The 10441-nt window shown below is 42.5% G+C and overlaps 1 protein-coding gene across 1 annotated transcript; it reads left to right on the top strand.

Moving 5' to 3' along the window:
• The first annotated feature begins 9172 nt into the window (after nt 1–9172).
• Nucleotides 9173–9960, top strand: HSD17B10 (hydroxysteroid 17-beta dehydrogenase 10). Its single transcript, XM_070407774.1, has one exon. It carries the CDS (start codon nt 9173–9175, stop codon nt 9956–9958), a length of 786 nt encoding a protein of 261 aa, XP_070263875.1. The 3' UTR covers nt 9959–9960.
• Nucleotides 9961–10441: the final 481 nt, after the last annotated feature.

The following is a 10441-nucleotide window of genomic DNA, read 5'->3' as shown; positions in this document are numbered from 1 at the left end:
GGTGTGGGGGATGCGGGAAGAGATTGGACAATAATCGTGCACCTATGGATGAGGAGTGAGGGCGGAGGGAGGGGTGGGAACTGGGTGGAGGGGAGTTATGGTGGGAAAAAAGAGGAACAACTGTAATAATCTGAACAATAAAGATTTAATTAAAAAATATTTCTTTTAGATGTAGAAAGTTAGATTTGTTGGTTGAGTGTAGCAAAAATATAATATATTCTTCTGTTGTTTTTTAAACCAAAAAATTACTCTCATTTGATTCTATGTGGCAAGTGAAATAATAAAAAAAAAATAATGTTGCTATCCTATCAATTGTCACCATAAAGGAAAAAGGCAACAACTTAAATCTTTGTTACTCTAAAGCAAACAACTTCAGATTCTAGACATTACTTTTATTTCCAAGAGGGGAAAGGGCAAAGCTGTGGTGGACTGCAAGAGAACATATCTTTTCATGTTAGTAAATTCCCTTACTTGCTTATAAATAACTGAAAATTTCCCTTATGTGAGGAATCCTTAAGTGACTCCATAAAATTGACATTCATCTAAACCATTGGCTATTAGTTTTTTCTATTCTGAAATAAGAATGAATTGTCTAGGTTGACCTTTTAACACTTCCATTGTGCAATTAAATCTGCAATTTCTGTACCTGTCATCAGAAAGCAATAGTCCTATCAGAATTAAGCAGTTGAGGCTCTATGGCTCAGAAAACCAAGTTATGGAGAAGCTCAAATTATATGTGATTTAGATTCTTGATTATCTTGCTTTTAAAATGAATCAAAAATGCATTAAGTAATTTCCAATGAGATTAATAATTAAACAAGTAGTAGCAAGATAAGTGTTTCCTCTGAGAAACTTTGTCTTATTCCATCTCTGAGTCTTCTAAATATTTTTGAACCTGAATAGAATAAATTTTAAAATGTTTTATAGTAACAAGTGAAATGTCCTCTTGCCACTCACTTGCTGAGGAAATGAATATGTTCTGATGAATGTAAATATTCCATATTGGGGATGTCTGGTCTTCAGAGACCTGAAAGCAGCATACACTAATTTGGAGATTTCAAATTATTTCTTCTTGTGAAAGTATGCATGCATACTCACACACAAAGCTACACACACCAGTTGCTATACATAGAGAACAAGGCAGGCCACTCAGTAGCTTATGCTGATTGATGACAATAAAGAAATGAATAAAAGGATTATAAATGTCTGCTTAATTTATTCTAGAAAATTATTCACTAGATTTTGTAATCTATTTGATCATTTTTAGAAAATCTGTCAGAAACCTAGAAATAAGGCATAAAGGTGGCGGCACCTCCCTATGATGTCATTGTGGGGGTCCAGAATGAGTCACTCCACAATGTGCCTCTGTGATATGCAGATTGTTTCTAGCAAAAGGCAATATTAGCTGACAAGAAACTTTTGCCCCTTCCTTAACCACCAGAACAGGGGTGGGGAACCTATTTTCTGTCATGGGTCATTTATCTACACTAATAAAAGAGAAACATGGTAATTGGCATACGACCGCTACCCTTCCCATTGGCTAATCAGCGTATCCTTATGCAAATTAACTGTCAGCCAAGATGGCGGCCGGCAGCCATGCACTGAAGCGAGCAGGGAGGCTTGCTTCCTCCAGTGACGGCGAACTCCAACGTTCCCCGCCTCACTTGCCCGACTCTCAATTGCAACTCTAAGCAACTATATACTATGTTGCAAATAAGAAGCTAAACAAAACCGGCTTTCAGTCAGCCCCGGACCGCAACATTGTATCCATGTTTTCAGCAGCGAGGCCTCAGAGCTAAAGCTGGCCCAGAATAAAAAAAAAAAAAAGAAAACAAGGAGCAGTTGGGAGCTTTTAGTCAACTGCCAGCGGGAAAACAGCCCTCAGCCCCTCAGCCAGCCTGGCCAGGCACCCCAGTGGGGACCCCCACCCTGATCCAGGACACCCTTCAGGGCAAACCAGCCGGCCCCTACCCATGCACCAGGCCTCTATTCTATATAATAAAAGGGTAATATGCCTCCCAGCATCGGGATCAGCGTGACAGGGGGCAGCGCCCAAACCCCCTGATCAGCCCTGAACTGTGCCTGATAGGGGGGAGCTCCCCAATCCCCTGATTGCCCTGCGGCTCTGTGTGTGACAGGGTGCAGCGCACCAACCCCCTGATCGGCCCTGCTCTGTGTGTGACAGGGTAGAACCATAACCTCTCCATCGGCCCTGCCCTGAGTGTGACAGTGGCGGTGCCCCAACCCCCTGATTGGCCCTGCTCTGTGTGTGACAGGGGGCGGTGCCCCAAATCCCCTATCCGCCCTACTCTGTGAGTGACAGGGGGGAGCTCCTCAACCCCCTGATGGGCCCTGCTCTGTGAGTGACAGGGGGCAGTGCCCCAACCCCCCTGATGGACCCTGCTCTGTTAGTGACAGGGGGTGGTGCCACAACCTCCCCATCGACCCTGCCTTGAGTGTAACAGGGGGCGGTGCCCCAATCCCACAATCGGCCCTACCCTGAGCATGACTGAGAGTGGCATCGCAACCTCCCGATCCGCCCTGCTCTGTGCATGACGGGGCAGCGCCCCAACTCCCCAATCGGCCCTGCTCTGAGCCTGACCAGGGGCTGCACTTAGGGATTGGGCCTGCCCTCTGCCACCTGGGAGCAGGCCTAAGCCAGCAGATCGTTATCTCCCGAGGGGTCCCAGACTGGAAGAGGGCACAGGCCGGGCTGGGGACCCCCCCCCCAAGGCACAAATTTTTGTGCACCGGGCCTCTAGTATATTTATAATATCATTTGCAGGCCATACAAAATTATCAACCTAAAAATTAGCCTGCTTAAAAAAAGTAGCCTGTTATATTTAATTAGTCAAACATTTAATTAACTCACCACTAATGCCTTGGCAGGGCCAGACCAAATGATTCTGTGGGGCTTATATGGCCTGTGGGCCAGAAGTTCACCCCTGACCTAGAAGAACTTGAATTAAAGGCATTGGCCATAATAAGCCATTGTCAGAGATAATCTCTTTTGACCTATCTGTAGGGCAGGAAAAACTTATATTTACTGAGCATCTGCAATGACCCTTTGAAGCCCCTGAAGCAATTTAAGTCATCTCTAGCTCAACCTGTCTCATGTACCCACTAGAAGCCCAGTGCACGTATTCATGCATGGGTGGGGTCCCTCGGCCTGGCCGGCAATTGGGGCTGATTGGGACCATCTCGTCCAGTCCCAATCTGGCTGATTGGGGGCCTGCCAGCAAGGGGACGGACAGCAGGAGGTTGGCCGGCCACAGGAAGTTGGCTGTGGGAGCACACTGACCACCAGGGGGAAGCTCCTGTGTTGAGCATCTGCCTCCTGGTGGTCAGTGCATGTCATAGCTACCAGCCGGTTGTCCAGGTGTCCAGTCGTCCAGTCATAATGGTTGCTTAGGCTTTTATATATACAGATGTTATCTTTCTATTTCTTAACATCTCATGCCTACTGGGTCTCTGAGTCTCTCATGTATGTGGGATTCCCATACATATGTATGTGTTAAATCTGGTTATTATCTCTTGCTAATCTTTCTCATGTCTATTTGATTATTAGAACAGCCAGAAGTACATTGAGGGTAGAGGGAAGTTTGTTCCACCCTCACATCATACAAGGGCAAAAACTTTGATTAAAGTTCTCACACTTAGTGAAACTACAACTCAACTAGCAGAATTTTATCAGGAGGAGATGCAAATAATTTCTATCTAACAGAACACATAATACCAAAAATTATAGTTTATGGGCCTAGTTGCAGTTAATGAAACTATCTTATCCAGACATTTATTTGTTAAATTATACATACCTCTACCTCTATCTCTACATCTTAGCCTGCCTTCCTTCCTTCCTTCAGGCTTGCCTTCCTTCCTTCCTTCCTTCCTTCCTTCCTTCCTTCCTTCCTTCAGGCCTTACTTCCTTCCTCTTTCTTTTCAGTTTCTTTCTTTCTCTTTCAACCATCTATGCATCTATGTATTTATCTATGTATCTATGTATCTATGTATCTATGTATCTATCTATCTATCTGTGTATCTATCTATCTATCTATCTAAACTTGCCAAATGCTCTTTGGACCAGTTTTAATATATTCTTAATGGTTCATCTCATTAATTAAAGAGTTAATTAAAGGTTTAAAATATGTGAAACATGTTCATTTTATATTTACATGGAAGTCATGTTGTTGAATCTTTTGAAAATTAGCACTTTTGTAGGTCATCCACTAAAGCAATTGAGCCCACCTGATGGGGCCAAGTACACTGCCATGCAGAAAAGTGTATGTATTTACTGGGCTATTTAATCTTGAGGACATCTTTATTTAGTTTAATGACTCTGGGAATCTCAAAGTTTTGTGTGTGTTTTTAGTTTATGATTTTTGTTTGTTTCTGATTCATGCAGACTGAAAATTTATTTTTTACCTGTGGGAAACATAAATGGACATTGAGTATTATGGTTGACCATTTGATGATCTTTGTCAATAGACAATGGAGATCAATCCTCTGTCACATGAAAGATGACAGAGAATCTAGTCTGTATTTATTATTCTTTAGATATCTGTTTGTTAACTGGGAAGGAGAGCAAGTTTTTGAGGTCTTGACTAGGTTTACCTTTTATTTGTGGCTAAAGCTGCAGCTCTGAAGCCGAGGGGTCTCTACACACTTTTCTGGGTGTGTCATTGAGGAAAGTGTTTACCTTTTTTTAGGTGAGTGTGAATAATTTTGCTATATCTGAACAGTATTAATAAATTCAATTATCATATATTTTAAATTAAAAGAACTCTATTTATATTGATATATGAAGAGTATGTATTTTTCAAAATTCACAGAAATTAAAGAAACAGAATTTTTAATATTATAAAATGATTGAATAAAAAAATAAAACTTTCTTACTGAAACTCCTTGTTCAGAAACATTCTATGTTGGTAGTTACAAAATAGTCACGAGGATATAAAGTACAGCATAAGAAATATAGTCAATAATATTGTAATAACTATATACGGTACCAGTTGCATATTAGAAATATCAGGGGGAACACCCTGCAAAGTATATGATTGTCTAATCATTATACAGCACACCTGACACTAATATAAAATGATAGTGATTGTAAACTGTAATTAAAAAAAATTAATTAAAAAAGATAACGTTATGAATTCAGATTAACATAATTAAAATGTATCTTTGGACAAATTAGAAAGATTTAATAATTTTGCTAAGTAAATAAAAAAGCAGCATATGTCTTTTATCATCATATATATATATATATATATATATATATATATGCAAGCAACCGGAACAATAGGAATGACCAGAACAACCAGAATGATGGATCATTATGACGTGCACTGCGGCCAGCCAACCAACTCGATTGGGGTTGGGGCCAGCTGGCCAACCTCACTCCGATCAGCCCCAATGGGGTGGGCTGGCCAGACCCCACCCATGCACGAATTCATGCACTGGGCCTCTAGTTAAGTATAACACTAGATTTTATATTCATAAGATTTTTTTTTATCATAAAATATCCTCTTTAGAATGAATGTCAAAAATGTTTTATATGGGTTTATTGATCAAATAAGCTGACAGTTATTTACATTTTTGAGAATTTGAAAAAGGAAATCACTGTTTAACAAAATTGGATAATAATTCCAATAAACATTTTATAGCATTAATTATATTTGTTATGTATTAGCTTAAACATTATTTATAATATTTAAAATAACCTGTAAATGTTAAATAAAGTTAATATATTAATATTCTTTGGATATCTGTTTAGTTACTCAGTAATGGTAAGTACTAAAACATTGATTACTAAGCATAATTGTAAACATAAATTTTGCTTCTTATTTTTATGTGTTTCAAGAGACTCTCCCATTGGGTCACCTAAATAAAGATGCTTATTTTCTACTTTAAAAAGATATTTTAAAATGTATGTAGCAGTAGAAAATTGTGTTGTACATATTCATGAATTTTGATAGTCTACTAGGATGCTTGAGTATGATAGACATTTCTTTTTTTTTTAATATATTTTATTGATTTTTTACAGAGAGGAAGGGAGAGAGATAGAGAGTTAGAAACATCGATGAGAGAGAAACATCGATCAGCCGCCTCCTGCACATCCCCCACTGGTGATGTGCTCGCAACCCAGGCACACGCCCTTGACCAGAATCGAACCTGGGACCTTCCAGTCCGCAGGCTGACGCTCTATCCACTGTGCCAAACCGGCATCGGCATGATAGACATTTCTTAATGAACCGTCTCTAAGCATTTTCTCTGAAATTGATATGATTTCTTTTGGTTAAAAGTTATAATTAACATGAATAGTTGATATTATCTTAGGGAAAATGATGATCCAGAAGCATAAATGTGGACACAAAGTAATAAAATGTGTTTTTTAATCAATTCATATAAAACGAGTAGTCTAATGTGTTTGTTTATTTCATAATTTGAAAAAGGATAGTGAAAAGCAAAAGCTGAGTGGTTATAAAAATGTTTCCAATACTCACAGAAGGGGATTTTTGCTTGTCTTAGTTTAAAATATCTGGATCTGTAAAGCACAAGGGTTGTGTAGTTTTGCCAAAGTTGGCTCAGTTTGATGTGCTTATTTTTTAGATGCCATGAAGAGTTTACTGCCAAATATCGATGCCAAACTGGAATTTGACTTTCACACTGTTAAAATGATAAATGATCTTCTTTTACCTTCTGTGCAATCTGCCCAGAAATAGTAGAGATTCCATGGCCTACCAAAATGATTTTATCTTTTTGAGATAACTTTATCATTCCCTTCATTTTAAAAAATAGAACAGTTTCCTATCATATAAAAGATATGTTTCCTTCTAATTTGTTGCCCAGGTATCCATGTTTTATCTTTTTTTTAAAATTTATCTTTATTGTTGAAAGTATTACATATGTTCCCTTCTCCCCCCCATTGACCCCTTGAAGCCTGCACCTGCCCCCAACCAAGGCCTCCACCACACTATTGTCTGTGTCCATGGGTGTGCATATATGCATATAAATTATTTGGTTAATCTCTTCCCACTTACCCATCCTCACCTCCTTTTGAGATTCCTCAGTGTCTTCTATGCTTCTGATTTTACTAGAGGCCTGGTGCACGAAATTCATGCACTTGCGGGGGGGGGGGGGGCAAAGGAGGGGTCTTTAAGCCTAGCCTGTGCCCTCTCACAGTCTGGGAGCCTTCAGGAGATATCTGCTTAGATATCTGTTTAGACCCTAGGGAGCGGGTCTAAGCCTTCAGTTGGACATCCTTAGCGCTGCCACAGAGGCGGGAGAGGCTCTAGCCCAGGGGTGGGCAAACTTTTTGACTCGAGGGCCACAATGGGTACTTAAACTGGACCAGAGGGCCGGAACAAAAGCATGGATGGAGTGTTTGTGTGAACTAATATAAATTCAAAGTAAACATCATTACATAAAAGGGTACGGTCTTTTTTTTTTTAGTTTTATTCATTTCAAACGGGCCGGATCCGGCCCGTGGGCCGTAGTTTGCCCACGGCTGCTCTAGCCACTGCTGCTGCGCTTGCCAGCCATGAGTCTAGCTTCTGACTGAGCGGGGCACCCCTGTGGGAGCGCACTGACCACCAGGGGGCAGCTCCTGCATCAAACGTCTGTCCCTGGTGGTCAGTGCACGTCATAGCGACCAGTCATTCGGTCGATTTACATATTAGCCTTTTATTATATAGGATTGTTAGAAGAGCAGGCCCTCCACTTCAGAAAAAAATGAAAATTATAAGTAAAATGTTTACACCAAAACATCTCTTATGTTTCCCAGAAAACCCCCTTGAAGTGATATAAAACTCCTTTTTCAATTCCTAAGTGATGCTAGATATAGATTTGTTTGTTGTCTTCCATGGTTTTCAATTAGCAAAATACAATTTAAGACCTGCATAGGAATTGTCGAATCAGAAAAGGTGCTGAGACTACCAAAGCTAAGTTTGAAGAATTATAATATTATTAATATAAATATTTCTATAAAAATACCTTGAAGATTTGTCAATGACTTTGTAATCCGTGGTTCGTTCTTAATTTCACAGGAAACATGGATCAAATTCTTAGCACATAGCTATATACTGCACCCCAATAAAAAATTTTACTCTTCTATGTTCTTATATTGTTGGCAAGAAATTGACCACAGTCATTTATTATCATTATCAAACAGGTTTTTGCTTCCTTCTGATGGTGGCCTGAAGGCTCTGCTATAATCTGCATCTAGGATTTGTATATTAAACAACAAATGGACAATCACACTGCATTATGGAAAGAACAGTATTAGATACTTTGAACTACTGATACTGCAAAGAGTAGGCTGTTGTATACAGGTGTCCAAGCTGACATGGCTTAGACAACTTTCTGATATACCAGTTGAGTGAGACATTACATAGAAATTTCTTTATTGTCCAGAAACAAATGAAAACACACTGCTGATCCTCAATCCAACAGAATTAATTCCCCAGGATTAAATAACCGACAAGTGCAATTTAACTGCTGTTACTTGTGTGGAATATTATTGATGATATTTTTAATATTCTATTTTTATGGATCGATGAAGTCACTATCTCTAAGCCTCAATTTAGTGGACTATATTTTTTAAAAGGAAATAAAACATTTTAATGGTATCTGGTTGTCACTGACCCCTACCTCCTCTGGCCCTTGCCCAGAATTCAGAAACAAGCAACTTTTTTGAGTTTCCTTACATTCTAGGGCAAGAGAGTCATTTGCATCCATTCAGTGAAACCTGTCTTCCTATTTACCAGTATCTGATCAAATTGTCACATTCGAGAATGATTCTCATTTACTGCAATCGGGCATGGCAATCCCACTATTGAGAAATGCGTTGACTTTATATGCGAATCTGACGCTTTGAGCTCCTGCTCACCGGGGATATTGTGACATATTTTGCCACATAGTATATATATGAAAATGTCCCTAAATCTCTCAGATGGCTCTCACCCAATACCGGGTTTGCGGAGTGCCACCTCACAGGCAGTGAAGAAGTTGTTTCCTGGCAGGGAAGCAGCGGGCAGCACCTGCAGAAGAGCGGGGAGGGGAGGGGAGGGAAGGGAAGGGGAGGGGAGGGGAGGGGAGGGGAGGGGAGGGGGGGGAGCAGAGGGGCGGACCGCGGGGGCGGCGCGGGGCGGGGGCGCGGGAGAGGCGGGGGAAGATGGCTGCGGTGAGTCGGGGTGTGAAAGGCCTGGTGGCCGTCATCACCGGGGGCGCCTCGGGCCTCGGTCTGGCCACGGCCGAGCGGCTGGTGGGACAGGGGGCCAGTGCTGTGCTGCTGGACATGCCCGGCTCCGAAGGGGAGGAGCAGGCTCGGCGGCTGGGGAAGAGCTGCGCCTTCGCCCCAACCGACGTGACCTCGGAGGAGGACGTGCGCGCAGCTCTGGCTTTAGCGAAAGGAAAGTTTGGCCGCGTGGACGTGGCCGTCAATTGTGTAGGCATCGCGGTGGCCCTCCAGACCTACGACCTGAAGAGCCGGCAGGCCCACCCCTTGGAGGACTTCCAACGAGTGATCAACGTGAATCTCATCGGCACCTTCAACGTGATCCGCCTCGCGGCCTGGGAGATGGGCCTGAACGCACCGGACCCGGGAGGCCAGCGAGGGGTCATCATCAACACGGCCAGCGTGGCCGCCTTCGAGGGCCAGGTGGGCCAGGCGGCATACTCCGCTTCCAAGGCGGGCGTGGCGGGCATGACGCTGCCCATTGCCCGGGACCTGGCGCCCCTGGGCATCCGCGTGATAACCATCGCTCCCGGTCTGTTCGGCACCCCGCTGATGACCACCCTCCCCGAGAAAGTGTGCAACTACCTGGCCAACCAGGTGCCCTTCCCCCGCCGCCTGGGCCACCCTGCTGAGTACGCGCACCTGGTACAGTCCATCATCGAGAACCGGTTCATCAACGGAGAGGTCATCCGGCTGGATGGGGCCATCCGCATGCAGCCTTGAGGGGCGGGCAGACGAAACACACGCCACCGTCCTTCCCCTGGGACGCTGTGCTCCGGCTCGGGAGGAAGCCCACTAGCCATTGTGTATCTCTGCCCGCTAATCACCTTCTGTGCCTAATAAAGTCTATTTCTTACAGGAAAAAAATGAAAAGAGGAATTTACCCAAATTCTTGAGGACCGCACATGAACTCTGGCAGAGAAAATGTCCTGTAATTGGTTTTCTAGCTTTGGAATATAATAGATGATCAAATAAGCCAAACTTTTCCAAACCCAACCAGAGATTCGGTATCAGAATTTCGGGACCATAGTTAGTCCTCTGGCATTTGCACTTGGCCAATACGGAATGGCCCTAGCTTTACAGAGCAAACTCAAGAAGACTTGTATGGTTAGTGAATACTCTTATAACACCCATTTGTATATTAAACAGTAAAAGGACAATCGCAATGCCTTTCGGAGGTTGTAAGTACTTTGAACTAATCAGGTC

The sequence above is a fragment of the Myotis yumanensis genome, unplaced genomic scaffold, assembly GCF_028538775.1.
Source record: "Myotis yumanensis isolate MYYU_CA2020_CCGP unplaced genomic scaffold, mMyoYum1.0.hap1 SCAF_1, whole genome shotgun sequence".
Classification (NCBI taxonomy): domain Eukaryota; kingdom Metazoa; phylum Chordata; class Mammalia; order Chiroptera; family Vespertilionidae; genus Myotis; species Myotis yumanensis.
Note: the sequence above shows the minus strand (reverse complement) of the source record. Positions and strands in the feature narration are given on the sequence as shown.

What these genes read in the sequence shown, in the direction of transcription:
- HSD17B10 (XM_070407774.1), top strand. Translation starts at nt 9,173, where the DNA reads ATGGCTGCGGTGAGTCGGGGTGTGAAAGGCCTGGTGGCCGTCATCACC.